The sequence below is a fragment of the Mirounga angustirostris genome, unplaced genomic scaffold, assembly GCF_029215605.1.
Source record: "Mirounga angustirostris isolate CCGP_5_RB_7025 unplaced genomic scaffold, mMirAng1.0.hap1 SCAF_14, whole genome shotgun sequence".
NCBI classification, from domain to species: Eukaryota; Metazoa; Chordata; class Mammalia; order Carnivora; family Phocidae; genus Mirounga; species Mirounga angustirostris.
The window spans coordinates 44,882,094-44,902,259 of record NW_026991722.1 but is presented as its reverse complement, the minus strand read 5'-3'; the positions used below and the strand labels follow the sequence as shown (position 1 = coordinate 44,902,259).

At 34.6% G+C, this 20,166-nt stretch overlaps 1 protein-coding gene across 4 annotated transcripts in view; it reads right to left on the bottom strand.

Moving 5' to 3' along the window:
• Nucleotides 1-20,166, bottom strand: part of SS18 (SS18 subunit of BAF chromatin remodeling complex) — a 93,741-nt gene that overhangs the window by 27,439 nt on the left and 46,136 nt on the right. For 2 of the 4 annotated variants that reach the window (XM_045886897.1, XM_045886896.3), the window contains exons 6-9: nt 5,840-6,007; nt 5,078-5,182; nt 2,137-2,229; nt 1,307-1,429 (exon numbers count right to left, since the gene is read on the bottom strand). In XM_045886897.1, the coding sequence (XP_045742853.1) occupies nt 1,307-1,429; nt 2,137-2,229; nt 5,078-5,182; nt 5,840-6,007 (489 nt within the window). The remainder of the gene's footprint in view (nt 1-1,306; nt 1,430-2,136; nt 2,230-5,077; nt 5,183-5,839; nt 6,008-20,166) is intronic. The other 2 variants (XM_045886898.3, XM_045886899.3) reach the window with 2 other exon arrangements.

Here is a 20,166-nt window from a genome sequence, read left to right as displayed (position 1 = left end):
ACAATAAAACCAGAATACTTATTTAAAATACAGATTTTCGATGGTCATGAAACGAAAATTGCCACTTGAGAAGAGCAAGAAATTCCCCTTGTAAAAACAAGAAATCCATGGAATATTTCTAAAGTCACATCTCAAGTTAGGGAACCAGAACTTATCAGTTTGGGGGGAAATACCTGGCTCCCAATACCTGACTAAATTTTAACGCATACTTTGAAGGCACAAGAGAATTTCAGCCTGATCCTGGTTCTTAGATTTGCAATGACGGGTAGAGAGAGGTGCCCATACTAATCACAGAGCTTAAAACTAATGGATAAAGGGGCGCCTGGGTGGCTCAGTCGTTAAGCATCTGCCTTCAGCTCAGGTCATGATCCCAGGGTCCTGGGATCGAGCCCCGCATTAGGCTCCCTGACTGGCAGGAAGCCTGCTTCTCCCTCCCCCACTCCCCCTGCTCGTATTCCCTCTCTCGCTGTGTCTCTCTCTGTCAAATAAATAAATAAAATCTTAAAAAAAAAAAAACTAATGGATAAAAATAGTGACATTACTGATGTAAAAAAGAGACCATGTTAGCAAGAGAAGATGTCAGATTAATAAGCAGTTACTTCTCTAACATTAGAACCACACTTTCCTATATATAAAGTAGTGACAGTAGCTTAAAATTTAAGAATGAGATATCAGGTCTTTATCATCCCCCACTCCCTATCTAATGAAGTTATTGAAAGCAAGATATCCAGCTACTAGATCTTATAGTGAGTATATAATAAGAAAATATGGCTACACTTCCCCAAACTCTGTAAGATACATAACAGCAATAAATACACCTCTATGGATGTATATATTGCTATTTAACCAAAGAATGACAAAAACATTTTCTTTACGCATTCCAAATAAATCTCATTTGTACCCTAAAAATCAATGTTATTTTTCATAATAACAGTCATTAGTTTTAGAAATAAATTTGCTAAGCAGATTATGTAGAGATGGTTAATAATCACCCAAGTCATCAGTTTTCCAAGCACATACAAAGCTACTGGGTGGTCATGAATGCCAAAGAGGTTTAAGAATTCATTTAAGAACTCGTTTTAAATTGATTACATACCTTACCTTTGGTCAATGAACCATCTCTAGTTTATGTTTCTTTTTAAATGGATTACTAGTTTATCTGAGGAAAACATTTTAAAGAAACACTCCAGTAACAGACTGAGCTAAAGAATTCTTAGAAAAGTAAACATTAAATATTCACTTCAACATTTCAAAACAGCAATCATCACATTTTTTGTGACAAAAATAAACTGCAAAAAGCTCTTACCATAGCCCTGCTGCTGTCCTGGATAGCCCTGCTGCCCCGGGTACTGCTGTTGCTGGGGCGGATATCCCTGTTGGGGAGGTGGTCCTTGGTAGGCATCTTGCTGTTGGCCATACTGTGAATTTCCTACAGGATAATTGGAGAAGAGAAGAAAGAAACTAAGAAGTTCGCTTAATTAACTGTTTTACTCTAAGATGCATAGCCAACAACACAAGAACAAAATGAAATGCCATATTGATTTTTGAAAGTTAACAAAACAAAGAAAAAACTCAAACCAAACAGAAGGATTTCGGCCAAACAAACTGCAGTTAAAGCCAATTTTGCAAGGTTGAACTGCAGCATTTTCAGCGTCTCTGCCATACGAGCATTACATTTACTGGAACATCACAGTCATAAGATCATGACTATGCTAAATAAAATAAAAAAGACAAAATTAAAGACAGCTACAAGAGCACACACTAGCTACACAAGATCAGCAAGCTGTTTCCTAAAGGCACTATACTTATATGTAAAATTATACATATGTAAACACACACAAGAAAAAAAAATTGGATCGATGGATTTGTGTTCAAATAGAAAATTTCCACTGAGGAAAAATTATTTGTAAATGTTTTAGTCTTTTTATTGTTGTTAGAAATGGCAAGTCATGGTTATACATTTTAAATATTTGTAAGGAAATTATTTTGAATGTTCTGGGCTCCCTGTAACTTTCAAGACAGCCAGCAACTAGTATTCTACAAGAGCTTTGCATGGGTAGAAGTTGTCTTATGCAAGAATTTGCATTCCTGTAGAAGGGGATATATATGTGTATGTGTGTGAAGGTATATAGATACCTCCTTCGTAGTAATGTTGTGAGGAATCCTCATAAGGCCTATCGTAGCCTTGTTCAGGATACGACGGTTGCTGATAACCGTAATCATTATGACCTACATCAATTCGACAAGAGACAGGAAGAAACGTTAATGGCCACTGAGTGAAAACCCTAAATATATTTAAACTTTCAGATAAAATTGAAAAAAAGAAAAAGAAATGGAAATACATAAAAAATAATTTCAATTGCATTAGCCAAATATTTACCAATGTGATTGTTTTCATATTGAGATAACGTGCAAATTTCTTAAAAGCAAAAAACAGTAATTTTAGAAACATTACACTTAGTCTTAACTGATAATCCTCATCAAGGGGGGAAAAAAACTTTATCTTCAATTTTTTTTAAAAAAGAGAATGAAAGCATCTAGGCCTTTCACATGTAAATAACTTGAATTAGAATGAACAAAGAAAGCAATTATCACATTTTGTCAAACACCTGTTCTGCTGGTCGCCAATTCCACAGCATATGCTAAAACAATGCAAAATATAAAAAAGCTCCATAAGTTTTTTCCCCTGAAAGAAACTGAAACAAATTTTTCACAATCTATTTACTTGCATAAAGTATATGTATCTTATATTTTCAGATACAATATTATTGCTCAATGCTGCCATTCTAGAAGCCTTTAGAAAATATTTCTAGAGTATCATGAACATACACCTTCAAAAAATTAATACTGTGTCAAGTACTAGGGCACACCTTTAGTTTTAAGGCTCAATAAATTTTATGACTGGACTTTAATGAAAATCAATAGTCTAGTTCTTTGAACTAAGTTGCACTAAGAGAATGCAGGAAATAACGTTTCAGTTAGCTAAAATCTAAACTAAATTTTAAAAGAATACCTAATTAAGAAGAGGAATACAGTTATGAATAAATGTTATATTCAGTGTTCTAGAATTCCAACGTTCCCAAACCACCTCATAAATATCCACATTAAGGGTTGGCAAACTATGGCCTGCAGTATAAATATGGCCAGTGGCCTGTTTTTGTATATATAAAGTTTTACTGGAACACAGGCATGCCTATTCACATTTTCTATACCAGTTTACATGCTATGACAAGGGTTCAGTGGTTGACACCAAGACCATATGGCCTGCAAAGACTAAAATATTTACCCTCTGGCTCTTTACCGAGAAAAGTTTGCCAACTCCTATCTACGTATTTACTGGCATAAATATCTGAATGATAGTAAGAAAATATCCAATGCTATTTAAGAAAATTGTTGTTATAAATGGAATACTCTACGTAAATATCAGAAAAATTATTAATATACACCTATGCAAAAATGATACCATTTAGATTTTTAAATCCCCTGCCTGATGTGATAAATAATTTACATAACCTTAAAGATCTGATATACATAAAAATAACATATCTATCTATTTTGAGTAGAAAGGTCATATTTGCAACAATACACATTTCACATTTCAGGAAATACTCAGGACCAAAATAACAATGTCAAATTCATCTCAATTATGTAAAATCCATTTTAAAAATTAAAACTGTTTACTTTCAACATTTACTTTCAGACTTCCTAATACATAAAATCTGACAAACTAGATTTCACTTCTTTAAAATACCCACAGTCTATAAACCTACTGAAGTTTTTCATTTAAAAAAAAATCTTAATATAGTATCTACATATGAAAGAAAAATGAAAAAAGACTCCAACATGCTGACTAATTCAGGGCAAGAAAACCTGAGATTTAAAAAAGATGTCATTTTCTAACAAGAAATATCCATATATATCACTATCACTAACGAACAATTATCATATGCAAATTCTACAGATGAGTGAATGCCCTGCCTATATAGGCAGAGCCTCTTCAGTAAAAACCAAAGTCCTGATACCAATATACCTTTATTCTTTATACATTAACAAAAAAATGGCAAGCTAAATGATTTTTTAAATACACCAGATTATATCGTCTTAACTAGTCTACATTAGCTTTGAGTCGACAGTCCCAACACTTTAGCTTTTAATTTTTAGTTTCTCCAAGTTCCTCTGTTAAGTAGTTTACCTTAAATATACCAAGGGAGCTTACTGGATAAATGAAGATTTTGACAAAGCCTTTCATAATAAGATAAATCATACTGTTATGTGAATAGCTACCTCTAATTTATCACAGTTTTGTATGTTTGGATTATTTTTTCCTCAACAATGTAACATAAAATTTTCAAACATACAGAAAAACTGAAAGAACTATACAGTGAAAGCCTACTTATGCTTGGGTCATTACCAAGTGCAGTACATCTTTAGTGACCACTTTTTCACAAGCCACCTTCCTACTAAAAAAAAATACCATTAAACTAAATAATTAAAATTAAAATCTTGTTTCCAAATGCTTTTCCTATCCTACCAACTCTATACACAGCTGTATCATGGATATAATATACCTTCCAAATTTTTTCAGATGCAAATGCTAATGTATATAAACCACAGTTCTGTGAGAACTACTTAACGTTAACTAAAATGATAAAACCTGGAAAAATACTCGAGAACTAGATCTTCCATGTATTTATACCATGAATAAAAGTAAACCAATGGGTGAATTTTATAGTATGTGAATTATCTCAATAAAGCAGTTATTAAAAAAGTAAGTAACATTTGCTTTGGTTCAAATGAACAATTTGAAACATAAAAGGATCCTCTTTTATAGAAGAAGGGATTCCAATGACAGAATGTGATTCCTGATGGTACTAATATGGAATATATAAACAAAATATACTTTGAAATGGATTATAAACTAATGCGATCACTGGTGCTTTAGATTATTAAAGTGTTTCTAAATTTAGAAGAAACCTATTGTTAGTTTCTTCAGCCTCATTAAAATGTTTTGAACAGCTATCTACATTAATCTTGGGCAGGGAGAGAAAATGGGAAAATTAACATTAGGAGAGATTACCATCAGGGTAATATTGCTGGTTCATGCCTTCTGGAGGACCTTGTCCACCATGACTGTATTGGTCCCCATAATAGTCTTCCTGGCCTGAGTACTGCTGTGGTGGGCCTGAAAAACCACAACCAGTCAAGAGGTAAATAATTTGTTCTCTAGGTCATCAAAGGCTTTCTTTCTAATCTGATATCATAAAGAGATTATTTCTCACCTATAGATTCCCCTCCCATGCTCTGGCATTTGAGATACTTTTAACTATTCTTATACACACACACAGATACACAAACACACAGCAATACCACATTACATTTCACAAAAATTGTTACGACCATACGTGCAATATCTAACAATACCAAGTTAAAAAAACAAATACTGACTTCTTAAAAAGAGGTTCAAACTAGTGGAAAATTACCTTCTTTTTGATATTAGAGCAGTTTAGAATAAACTAGGATTTGTTTCTGACCATATATTAAGTAACTTTTCAAAATTAAAATAGTATCTTCTGTTTATATTAGTGAGCTTTTGATATAAAATTTAATTATATAACCTTTTCCCAGGAAAGAACAGATAAAAGAAAGCTCTGTAACAGGAAGTTCCTATCCACTTCATGACCCCTACTATATCCACCACCTTTTAGAAAAAAAATATGATAATCATAAAAATCAAGAAACAAAAAGCCCTGACTTTGCCTACACAAAAAGTTTATTAAAATAAAGTCTTTCAACTACTGTTATTTATATTAAGCAGGAAATTTCCCAAATGTAATCTTACCCTGTTGAGGTGGTCTATAAGGAGGAATCTGCCTCTGACCCATCATATGATTGCCTTGGTTAACTTGACCCATCATTCCCATAGGGGGCTGCTGGCCTTGATAATGCTGTCCACCTCCCTGTGGCATATTGTATTGCTGAGAAGGAGGCTGCTGATGCATCATTGGACCTGAAAGCAGACAAAAAATTATGCACATAATTTTTATGCATATAATTTTAACACCTTAAGAGAAATGCAAAAACCTTTTGTCATATAATCCCCAAAATATATAATGTATTGTAATGAAAACTGACTTCAAGTAATAAAAACAAATCTTTCAATTGAAGTTCATATGCCAAAAATAATCTGCAAACAAGGGAAAACAACTAACCCATTGTAGTTGATTTAAAATCTCCTGGAAGAGTATTCTAGTAATTTTTAAAAAGCAAAGTATGTATGTATGTATGTATGTTCATACAATGTATAAACAATGTATGAACAACCTGAATGTATTTTTTTATTATATGCTATATAATATTTAGCTACACAATCCTGGGAAAAACAGAATCCTTAAGCTATACAAGAAAATACATCAAAACAAAGTAAACTTCACAAATTCACACAGCAAATCAGTGGTCAAACCAAGGGAAAGAAATCTAATTTCTGGATACCGACTTTTTTTCCGCCTTTTTCAATGCCCACTCATTTCATTATATAATGGTTGATAGGGAAACTACACACTTATACTTACATCAGTGGAATTTCATGAACTTTAATTTTAGGACAGAATTTTATCTTTTTTTAAAGATTTTATTTATTTATTTGAGAGAGAAAGAGCACAAGCAGGGGAGCAGCAGAGGGAGAGGGAGAAGCAGGCTCCCCACTGAGCAAGGAGCCCAACGTGGGACTTGATCCCAAGACCCTGAGATCATGACCTGAGCCAAAGGCAGCCACTTAACTGACTGAGCCACCCAGGTGCCCCAGGACAAAATTTTAAAGGGTCTTCTTTCCCTTTTCCAACTAGAAGATTTATAAATGAAAAAAGCTTCCTGAAATCAAAGGGCTGTAGTGCTTCTTAATAAGTTCTAACACACACACAATCAAAAATACCCAAGCAGAAAACTGTAATAAGGCAGAGACTCAGATATCAGAACTAGTTTCCAAAGCAAGCAATGCTGAGGTTGCCAAACTACCATGGCTATAGAATCACAATGGCAATAGTAAAATATATCACATGAAACAATCAACAATGGCCATAAAGTTCTGTGTTGCCATCTAACAATGTAAAGAGCTCCTCAGAGGTTCATTGGGTCAAGTTATGGTATGGAGAACTCATCATTCTACCATTATAATCATTACTGTCTCAGAAGTATGTATGAGTCATCCCCTAGTTTACTGCTTAAACAGCTACGTACTCCTCCTTTTCAGACTTACGGACAATTTAAGTACAAAAGGAAAGGATTAGAGGGCTGAGAAAACTTTTACAGACAAAATTACACAGATGAGCCAAAAGCTCATTGTTTATTTAAAAAAAAGTTAAAACAAAACATGCTCACACCTCTTTTTTTTTATTGACGTCTTTTTTTTTTTAAAGATTTTATTTATTTATTTAGATGAGAATGTGTGCACAAGCAGGAGTGGGGGTGGTGAGGGAGAGGGTCAGAGGGAGAAGGGGAGAGAGAAGCAGACTCCCCTCTGAGCAGGGAGTCAGACAAGGGGCCAGATCATGACCTGAGCCAAAGGCAGACGCCTAACTGACTGAGCCACCCAGGTGCCCCTTTGCTCACTTCTTAAATATATTACTGGCCTACAAAAGCAGCAACATTAGCAGGAAGAATTTAACTCTTCCAATTTGAAAAACTGTATTATCTAAAGTATTTTATCAGAGCTCTTTTTCTCCTATTTGCCTTCTTTCGCTTTTCTACTTCATTTCAAATTCATTTTTCCTTCTAATTTTATCCTAAATATAAACCTTTCAAAGGTTACTCTAGGACTTTTCTTTCAACAAGGAAAAAAACTCTTAATAGTAGGGATAAGATGGCTCAGTGGAGAATGGAACACTGCCAGACACACTTTCACACTGATTTCACATAAACCTCAACCACCAGAGGTAAGGATCCTAATTTCCAAGTTTTTAGCTAAGGAATGCAAAGATCAAGATAATCAACTGGGAACCAGACAAAACACAAGTTTGAAACTAGTTTAATTGAAGTTTTAAAACTGAGTGGCTCAGACAGTTAAACAATGGACTTTTTTTTTAAGTTTTTTTTTTTTGTCAGAGAGAGAGAGCACAAGCAGGGGGAGAGGCAGAGGGAGAAACAGGCTCCCCACTGAGCAAGGAGCCCGACATGGGGCTCGATCCCAGGACCCTGGGATCATGACCTGAGCCAAAGGCAGACACTTAACCGACTGAGCCACCTAGGTGTCCCTAACCGTCAGACTCTTGATCTCAGGGTTGGGAGATGGAGCCCCTGGTTGGGCCCGCGCTGAGTGTGGAGGCTGCTTAAGATTCTTTCTCTCCCCCGCCCTCCCATCCCAACTCATACACACATGCACACATGCACTCTCTCCAAATAAACTGATTTTAAAAACCAGTTTAATTGAGCTTACAATTTTTAAAATATATTTTGTATATAATAAAGTATTGAATACTAGCATGTATAATTTAATAGGCAGCACGATTAGACATTTCTATAATTCATTTTCAGTAGATGAAGGTTTTGCCTCGATTCTCTTCTCCAACACTGATTAAAGACGTCTTGTCTTACAGAAGGTTAACTATAAAACTAATGCATATAATATGCATTGGAACCAAAATTTAAAATAAAGGAGGAAGAAAGTAAAAACATAATAGTGGGGGAAATCCAAAAGGATACAGTAACAAAAAAATTCTAAGCTTTGCTCTAAAGAAGAAAAGTAATTCTAGCTTAAGCCCTAGATAGAAAAAAACATGCCACTTGTGCTTTATCTTTTGGGACTGTCAGCAGTTTCAATCCCAAAGAGCTCAATTACCACCCTTCTTTTATTCTCTGTCACTTCCCTCCCTCTGAGGATCCACAACATCAGTCAGGATCAAGCCTAAAACCACAGAGAATGGAGAAGGATAGCATTGCTAACACATGATGTTTTTCATCTTTTTCCTTGAAGCCTTACCCCTTAAAAAAAAAAAAAATTACTACTTCAACTCTGATTGTTTAAGAATAATATTATTTTCCTTATGACAATGAAATATGCTACACTGGCAAATGTCTATTATCCCTTGAGACACTAATGGAAATGAGAGCTGAATCTCAAAAGGTTACCCCAAAATAAGTTCTAAAAGTCTGTACTACAGAGGGAAGACTACAAAATGAGTCTATTATAACCATTTTCTGTAAACAAGGACATAACTCACTACTGTATGGCTTAAAAGTTATTCTTCATCTTTTACATAAATCATTTTTATGCTAAGATGCACTACAAACTGTGATATTACATACACAAAGATCTTAATGTCTTAATTGTCTACATTTTATGAAAGTGTTTCCAGAGGACATATAACAAATGTTCATCACAACATTACTTCTTTCCATTGTGAGTTTTATACCTAACAGATACTCTATAGAAACGATGTCCTATATCTTAAACATATGTAAAATATTCCCAAGTCACCATGTTTTATATTACTGGAATTCTTTGCTCCCGTGAGATGGTTAATACTTAGCTGTATCTTAAGTTACTGGTCAAAAAAGAATATTTTGAGACTCAACTAAAAAGATAACATTAAGTTTTAATTAATCTGTGAAAAATTTAGAGTTATATAATATTTTTAATTCTGTATACATACATACACATATTTATTCATATATCTTCAAATGCGAAGCAATACACTAAAGCTTTATAAAACGTATCATTAATCTATGAATTACTTTAAATAAAGGTTAAAATGACAGCTAACAGTTAATGAGAACTTAGTAGAGGCCAGGTACTAAGTTAAGAGCTTTCTGTCTACTATGTATTCTCCCAAATTCTATGAAAACAGGTAATACTATCATAAACTTTACAGGTAAGAAAATTTAATTTAAGGTGTACAAGCATTAAGAATCTTACCTAGAGCTGCACAGCTAGTAAATGACAACTGTAGAGCCATGTTCATAACCACTATGTGTATGTCCTCTCCAAAGTCAAATCATACCTCTCCCATGTAGTATCTCCAGGATAACAGTTCTATGTAACATTACTTATAATATACACTATCAATAATATATACATATATACACACACACACACTATAATAGTGATAATAATGCTTCTATATGAATAATATACTAATATAGTATATAACATGTACTAATATAATATACTGTAAAATAAAAATCCTAAAATGCAAATTTCTTCATCCCACCTATATCTATATGTTATAAGAATTAGACTATGAAACTGCCTAATACCCTCCAAGCCTAATTTCCAATTCATATTTCACCATCTACTACTCCCATTTTACTACTGTTCCTTAACGTTTTAATCTCAAACGAAACCATTTTTAGCTCTCATTTGAAAGTACTACCAATATTTTATTTGCAAGGAAAAAAATCCCTCTATTCTAGCAAATGCAATTTGCTAACCCACCATCTATTAAATAGCCATTTAAAATGAATAGGATTGGGGCACCTGAGTGGTTCAGTCAGTTAAGCATCTGCCTTCGACTCAGGTCATGATCCCAGGGTCCTGGGATCAAGCCCCACATCAGGCTCCCTGCTCAGTAGAGCTTTCTCTCTCTCTCTCTCTGTGTCTCTCTGACAAATAAATAAATAAAATCTTTAAAAATAAATAAAAAAAAATAATTTTTAAATTAAAAAAATTTTTAAATAAAACGAATATGATTTTTTACTTACCTAAAGTGTACATCTGTCCTCATCAAGAGTTCATAAGGCATTTAGATACAATATCAAGGATAAAAGAACCACCAAGAAAATCCCAGAAACTTAGTAAAGTCACTATAACTAATGCAAACTTAGCTGTTTCCCAGCAGCCAATGAAAAAAACAGAAGCATGATAGATTGCAGCTAGTAAAAAGGACAGTTCATTAAGAGATACAAACTTTTTCATTAACATGAAATTTTTAGATAAATTTTCATTTAAGTATTAAAAAGTATTAAAACATACTAGTACCAGTAACTTCCGTTGTAGTTTCTTCAGTAACACAAACTATCCTTATACATAGTTTCTTATATTAACCATTGCTTTTTTTTTCCTTAAGATTTTATTTATTTATTTGACAGAGAGAGAGACAGCAAGAGAGGGAACAAAAGCAGGGGGAGTGGGAGAGGGAGAAGCAGGGAGCCCGATGCGGGGCTCGATCCCAGGACCCTGGGATCATGACCTGAGCCGAAGGCAGACGCTTAACGAATGAGCCACCCAGGCACCCCATATTAACCATTTCTTAAAGCTGTGATTTTCGACCTTGTTTGATTCTGTCCCCAGGAGACATTTTAGCCAATTCTAGAGACATTTTTGGTGGTCACAACTGATATGAGTGGTGGTGCTACTGCCACCTAGTGGGTACCAGACAGATATACTGCTAATTATCTCACAAGGCACCGGACAGGCCCCCACAACAAATTATGCAGCTCAAAATGTCAACAGTGTTGCGTCAAGAAATCCTGGATTCTCAAGAGCATCATCTTAAATCATAGGAATCTCTACAACCTAGTCTGGGAATTAGATTATGTATTTAGCTTTCTGGTGACTGAAAATTTTTAGAAAAGGGATGTATTGTTTAATAAATCCCGAAAAATAAAAGACTGAGCAAATTTCTTACAGTTAGACCTCTTACATAGTTTCAACTATACTGTACAGGAAAACAGTCACTGCTAAATATCTATAGTAATCAACTGAAAGGAACTCCAAAAGCCCAAGTAGACAGCCATGGAGATGGGCTACATTAGAACACACAGCTTTGTGTCACTAAGCAGGAAAGCTGGGAACTTAAAACCATCTGGCACCGAAGAGATTATCCTCCCCAGAATAATTCTGAGGGAATGGACTGTGTATAAGAATGACTTAGAATATTTGTTAAAATTTAATTTGTAAAATTTACCCCTAGAGATTCTGGTTTAGCAGGTACAGGATGGGGCACACAAATCTTTTTTTAACAACTACCCCAGATGATTCTGATCCCCGTAGTCTCAGGACCACACACTGAAATAGAATTCTAAGAGAAAGAATAACCAATCATCCACTTTTATCTTAAAAGAAGCTAGATTATGGTTCATATAAAATGTTTAAATTGGAATAGAACTATATCCCATAGGGTACTTAAGATGTTAGCTATAAAATGAATCCAAAGGGGTTTGTTATAAATATATCAAAACTCATCAAATGACACATTTAAGATCTACCCATTTCATTGTATGTAAATGTTACCTAAAGAAAAAAATATTTAAAAAAATAAAATTTTAAAACGTTAAGCCCTAATGATATACAGACTAAGGTGCTAATGGGTAAAGTATACTGATATCTGCAAATTACTCTGAAATGCATTTTGAAAAATATGATGCATTGATGGATTAGTAGATGAACAGATTTTTTATTTAAAGATTTACTTATTTGAGGGAGAGAGAGAGAGAGCACAAGCAGTGAGAGTGGCAGGCAGAGGCTCCCCGCTGAGCAAGGAGCCCGATGGGGGAATACTCAATCCCAGGACCCTAGGATCATGACCTGAGGGCAGATGCCAACCAGGCACCCACAGACAGACATATAATAAACAAATTTAGTAAAATACTAACTGTAGAATGAAGGTGGGAACTATACAGGTACCATCCTTCAAGTATATCCTGTATGTCTGAATTTTACATAATCAAGTATTGGGAGAAAATTTAAAAATTAATCCTAGAAGAATATATAAAGAATTCTCAAAACTCAACAGTAAAAAACCAAACAATCCAGAGGTGCCTGGGTGGCTCAGTTGGTTAAGCGACTGCCTTCGGCTCAGGTCATGATCCTGGAGTCCCGGGATCGAGTCCCACATCGGGCTCCCTGCTCTGCAGGGAGTCTGCTCCTCCCTCTGACCCTCCCCCCTCTCATGTGCTCTCTCTGTCTCTCTCATTCTCTCTGTCTCAAATAAATAAATAAAATCTTTAAAAAAAAAAAACAATCCAACTAGAAAATGGGCAAAAGACACAAAGAGACATTTCACTCAAGAGGATATACAGATGGCAAGTAAGCGCATGAAAAGATGTTCAGCATCAGCAGCCATTAGGGAAATGCAAAATAAGACCACAGTGATTTATCACTATATATTTTTAGACCAGCTAAGATTAAACAAAATATACTGACAATACCAAATGTTGACAAGGATTTGGAGAAAGCAGATCTCTCATACATTGCTGGTGAGAACGTAAAATGGTACAGATACTTGAGTAATCTCTTTGGCAGTTTCTAAAAAAAACTAAATGTACACTTATCATATGACCCCGCAACTGCACTCCTGGTATTTATCCCCCCAAAAATGAAAATTAAAAAAAAAAAAAAAAAGTGGGACGGCTGTGTGGTTCATTTGGTTAAGCACCCAACTCTTGATTTCAGCTCAGGTCATGATCTCAGGACCATGGCAGTGAGCCTGTCTCAGGCTCCCCACTCAGCGCAGACTCTGCTTCTCTCTCCCTTCCCCCCCCGCCCCTCCCCCTACTCGCATTCTCTCTCTCTCTCTGTCTCTTGAAAATAAATAAATAAATCTTCCAAAAAAATAATCTTAAAAAAAAAAAAGAACAAAGGGGTGCCTGGCTGGTTCAGTCAGTGGAGCATGCAACTCTTGATCTCGGCGTTATGACTTCAAGCCCCACACTGGGTAAGAGTTTACTTAAAACAAAAAACAGAAACAAAAAAGGGAAAACTTTTGTCCAAATAAAAACACAAAATTGTACACAATGTTCATAGCACCTTTACTTGAAAAAGCCAAAAACTGGAAACTGAAATGTCCCCCAATTGGTGAATGGTTAAACAACTCTACAATACAAACAAATGAACAACTGATACATGCAACAACCTGGAACAAATATTAATTATGTGGAGCAAAACAAGTCAATCTCAAAAGGTCTCATACTGCACGATTCTATTTATATAACATTCTGAAAATGACAATTATAAAAATGAAAGAGTAACAGTAGCTAAGGGATTAGAGATAACTGGGGGGAAGACACATAGCATCTCTCTGTATTACCTTTGTAACTTCCTGTAAACCTGTAATTATTTCAAAATTAAATGTTTTTTAAAATGTATAATGGGGCACCTGGGTGGATCAGTCAGTTAAGCATGTGACTCTTGATTTTGGCTTAGGTCATGATCCCAGGGTGGTGGGATCAAGCCCTGTATCTGGCTCCATGCTCAGCAGGGAGTCTGCTTGAGAATTCTCCCTCTCCCTTTGCCCCTCCCCCTCTTCCCTCTGCCCCTCCTCCCATACGAACGCGCGCTCTGTCTCTCTCTCAAATTAATAAATCTTTAAAAAAAAAGTATCATAACGAAACTGAGTTTATAATCTATTAAAGAAAATCATCTGAATTTTGTCCCCTAAACCCAAAAGGTTTTGGTAAAACTGATGATCATCTGTTTTATCTGACAGTAACTGACAGTTCTTTCTTTGGTTCATTCCTGGAATAACAGTTGATGGATGACAAAGCATAGAGAAGAATGCTAGTTTTCTAATTTCTTATGGCATGAGGAAATCTAGCAATCTATCAGTCAACAAATAGGATACAGTAGTGAACAAGACGCAGTCCCTGACTTCATAGAACTTAGAGTCTAGGGAAAAATAATTAAAGGCATATTACAAATAATTATGTAATTACAAGTACTCAAACTTCTGCTACAAAGAGCCTAAGTACAGCCTACTTACTATACCTAAGTGGACTGTAGCTTGTCTGCAGAGTAACTTAAAGCTTGTAGAGTAAGATTATAAGTGACTTTCATGCTTTATTCCTTTCTGTATTTTCCAGATATTTCATATTAAATATTAGTTATTTTTATAACCAGAAAAATGTCATCATTGGGGAAGAAATTACAACCTTGAAAAACTCATCCAGGACAGTAACGATCAAATTATAAACAAAATATCTAACCTGAACTATAATGTAATGACTGTATAAACCTAAAACTGCAACTAACACAAACCTGCAATATTAGCCATAATAAATAGATTTACCAATTTTAACCGTGAAGAGAGATTAGTGTACATACAATTCTCACACATTCAAATCCACTAGTCAAGCATGACATTTCCATGGAATATAATATTTGAAATAATTTCTTCATTTGTAAATTTTCTATGTTGTACTTGAAAGGAGAAAAATAGTACTGTAGTGTGTTTCTTCATATTGAAGATTTACTATATTTATTAAATTGGGGATTCCTACAGCTCCTGAACCTGGGTGGGGGCTTCGGGTCATGCCCAGGACTACATACTATAGACTAAGATTAATAACTTGGAAATCAATCAAATCTACATGATGGAGCGCCAATGTAAACTCTGACCACTGAGGCTCAGGTGAACTCCCCTGGTTGGCAACATTCTGTGCATACTGTCACACACTGGGACCAGGAGAGCATCCTGACTCACATGAAGAGAGAATCTCCACTTGTGGTGTCTCTTCTGGACTTTTCTCTGCACTTTTTCCCTTGGCTGATGTATCCTTCCACTGTAATAAATCGTAACTGTGAGTGTAACAGTTTTCAGTGAGCTCTTTGAGTCTTTCCAATAAATTACTGACCCTGAGGGTGCTTTGGGGAACCTTAGAACTTGCAGTTGGTGTCAGAAGTGAGGCCGATCTTAGGAACCATTCCCTGTAACTTTGCAGTTGGCTCGGAGCTAGCATTTTTTTCTTCAGCTTGGCCACTTGTCATCTTCCTTTCTAAGTATGGATCAGCTTCCAACATTTTATCCTTTGTCCTTTCAATGTCATGAAATATTTCCAAGAATTTCAACATGAAGTATTCTGCCAGTCTTGCTTTCTCTGGGACATCTCCGTTCTTTTCATCACAACTAGTTTTCCTATGTCATGTCAGTGAGTTCACCTTCACTAAGTACCTGCAGTGCACATTTCGTCTCTCAAACGGCGGCAGTGCCAACATTCCCCCAGTCGGCAATTTCTTCTCTAGCTCTATTTACAAAGGATTTGGATTTCATTTCCAGCAGTATTACTTCGCATTTTCCTGCTACGCTTTCATCTTTTGTAAAATATCGCAAAGGTTTATACCTGGGAGCCAAGGAAGCAACACAATCACATATTCTGCTGTGCGTGCATAAAATGATAGCTATACAGTGACCAATCACTGACAGCATCTAAAAGTGACATGAAGAGTCACTGATCACGATAGTCATCTCTTATTTGTGCAGTCACTCATAAACTGAAGAGACAGAAGCTAAGTTTGTACTTCATGTAAGGACTCACAGTTCAGATACCATAACTAAAATGTGAACCATGTTGTTGGGGAAAAGGTGTCATTTAACTGAACTGTGGTAACTGAATTCATGCATACCAAAACTGTACAAACAAGCCCTGCCCATATTTCTAAGGGATGTGTTTTCTCACCCTTGGGATGAAGATAATAATAGTACTACTACCTGAAAGATGTTGTGAGGATTAAACTAAAGAAGACACGTAAAGTACTTTATCACAGTACCTGGCACTCACTGAATATTAGTTCATATTTTTTATATGCACCCTCCCCAAAATACTTGTATTACCACTTATGTTATACTTGTAATACGCTTGTGTTAACCAAAAGCAAATCAGTTCCTTTACTGTAAGACTTTTCAGATGTTTTAATATACCAGTAAACATGCTGAGTTCTCCAAAGTATTTTATCAATAATTATTACAGAAGTCTATCTGGACCATAATTTAACAAATGTTGAATGAAAGACCTGACATAATTAATAAATAACTACAAAAGTAACATTACCATTTCAGAATCCTACTACAAGAATAAGCCATTTTAAAAAGTTAAATTCCTATTCTCCTAAAACTCACAAAATGTTTTCACATACACTAAATAAAGGACAAACAGCCTTAATCCAAAAAGAACTCCTTCAAATTAATAATAAACAAACCACAGAAAATAGGACACAAACAGGCAATTCACAGAAAAAAATGCAAATGGCAAATGCTACGGTCTGAATATCTGTGTCTCTCAGACATTTTAAGTATTTATATATTTTACCTAGCAATTTCATTTCTAAAATTTATTCTACAAGATTCTTGTGTAAGTACTCCAATATATACACAAAAATGTTTGTCCCAGAAGTAGTTATAATAATAAAAGACTAGAAGCATTATCAAAAGGGGATATGGTTTTGTTAAATAAATTATGCTAGACCTATATAATGAATGCTATTTTTAAAATGAGGTAGATCTGTAAATACTGAAAACAAAGAGTCACAAGGAAATATACTACTACAATATACATGCACAAGTAAGTCCTAGGCTTTTCTCAAGCACATCTGCTTGGTACAGCTCTTACCAGAAAATAATCCACTGTATAAGATGATAAATACAACACTCCTGGCTACAATAATATATACTCTTCGCCCTTCATATTTCTTTGCCCTCCATATTTACATAATAAAGGTACTGAAAGAAAAATTTTCCATTATTCTAACATCAAGCCTCCAGATCAGACCATTATCATTTGCAACTTACTACCTAAATGAATCAGGACTTTCTTAATACTATTCAAACAAAACTAAAACCAAAAATAAAGTTGATGTGCTTAAAAGAGACAACAACTGATAAAGTTATCTCAAACTTTTTTGTTATTTTTTTTTTTTAAGATTTTATTTATTTATTTGACAGAGAAAGACACAGCGAGAGAGGGAACACAAATGGGGAGTGGGAGAGGGAGAAGCAGACTCCCCGCCGAGCAGGGAGCCCGATGCGGGACTCGATCCCGGGACTCCAGGATCATGACCTGAGCCGAAGGCAGTCGCTTAACCAACTGAGCCACCCAGGCGCCCCTTTTTTGTTATTTTTAAAAAGTTTTTTATTCTAACCAACTAATTTCATATAAACTATGCAAACAATTACTGAGTCAGGATTTTAATATGCATCGTTTCCCTTAACCTTACTTATTAAGGAATTTAATCAAAGGTCTCACATATATACATATATATCTACAAAGCCAAGATCTGGATCCAAGTCTGAAGAATTATACACATGGAACTTGTGAAATACATGTTTTAACACAAATATAGTAATTTGTGAAAACTCCTTATATTTGAGTATGTAATTAGTAAAATGATGTTAAATGAGAAAAGCTATAATCATTAATGCCTAGGAATAAAAAATATGCTGATTCTATCAAATATGACTGTTGGTCATTTTCAGAAAGCCTTGCTATTCTAATTTGACTTTTAATACTCTGATGAAAAACCTGTTGCTTTATTAAAGAAATATATTTAAGGTACTGTCTTTCCAGGTTATTATATGACATTTGGGTTTAATTCCTATTCACTGAAGAAACAGATTTTGTATGCCTCCCATCATTGTTCCAGGCACTAGAACAAAACAGTGTGAACAATAAAGATAACCTTCCTCCTTTTTTCTGTAATTCAAATGAATTCAAGTATTTGAATTCTAGTGAAGTTTATGCTGTATATAGGAGTAAGCAGATCCAACTATGGATGTAAGAAAATGGTGATTCATTTTTAATAGGTCTTAAAGTTCAAAGTAATAATCCCTAAACTTTTATCTGAATAATAGTGAAAATAACACAGGAAAGTTTATGTTGGATTGACCATTTACAACAGTTGGCCAACAGTGTAAGAAACAAAACAAAAGCTTCCTAAACCTTTCATTTTATTTTATCTGGAAGCAGTAGACTCTCTAAAAGAACACAGAGAAAAATACTGTGCTACAATAATAAATCTGGTTGCTAAATTAAAAAATATTTCAGTCTTCTCAAGTCATAGATACATATAAAACTATAAATCAACTAGAAGTGGGCACCAATTACAATGCCGCCGTCATATATGCATTTTTTTAAGTTCAAAAAAAAGTAACTGCTGAAATTTTTTTTTAAATAACCATGAACACAGTAATATATAATTAACAAATTTAATTAACTTTTTGTGCAGCTTTTTGAAAAGATATTTTGTGTGGTAGGTCTGCAAGTTTTTGTTATCATAGTCTTTGCACTGATTTGGTTTAATTTTTCAGTAGAATTCAAAAGCTAAAAAACAACTTTTAAAGAACTAATGAAGCTCTAAAGATTCTACAATTTCATTCCTATAAATAATACTTTTATTGTAATACTAGTATACAATGTGCCTTATTATATTGGAGCTAACAGTATAAATTAACAGACTATTTCTCTTTGCTTTCTGAAACAATCAAAATTGTAAATGTATATCCTTGGATTAATTTCAATCAGATTCCTAAATTACAATAACAAGATTTTTAGACAAGTTACTTTTCCCCCCTTAATTTCATCTTCAAAGCTGAGACAGAAAAAAAGGGAACAGAGGGTAAAAAGAAAGCCACTTCAAAGCTACCAGAACAAATACAATGTTTTGTTTAAAAAACTACTACATCATCAGTTAAAGCTCCCAAATATGTCACTTAAATAGTTAATAACTATTAATATAATAATTAAATAATTGCCTTTTAATTGTTCCTTTTTAAAACAAAATTAGAATTCTCTGGATTACTCTTTTTCTTTTTTTTTTTAAGATTTTTTATTTATTTATTCATGAGAGACAGAGAGAAAGAGGGAGAGAGAGGCAGAGGGAGAAGAAGCAGGCTCCCAAGGAGCAGGGAGCCCGATGCGGGACTCGATCCCAGGACCCTGGGACCATGACCTGAGCCAAAGGCAGATGCTTAACCATCTGAGCCACCCAGGCGCCCTGGATTACTCTTGTTCTATTTTTCCTGTCACTTCACAGTTTAGTGTAAGAAATCCCACAAATGTTTCTTTTTCTTGACTAATCAACCCCATTATTAAAAAATCGTGTAGCTTTAACAGTTTTTCTAGTATCTCTTGATACAGAGTTATGTATACAGAAATATAGGGATAGCCAAAAGATTTCAATATTTTGATTTTAACTCAAAGAACAGCTAATAATATCTCAACAAACATTAAGAAAACTTTTTGTAAGTCAAAAATGTTTCTGTTCATAGAATTTGAGTGTTTCCTAAGTGTTTCTCAAAAAAGGGCTATTTAAAACGTGGTCTCCTCTGATTTACTTCCATTTATCAAAACAAGGTTTTATTTATTTATTTTCTTTTATTTTGGGGGGGAGGGACAGAAAGAGAGAGAGAGAGGATCTCAAGAGACTCCCCACTAAGCACAGAGCCCAAGAACAGAAAACTTTTAATG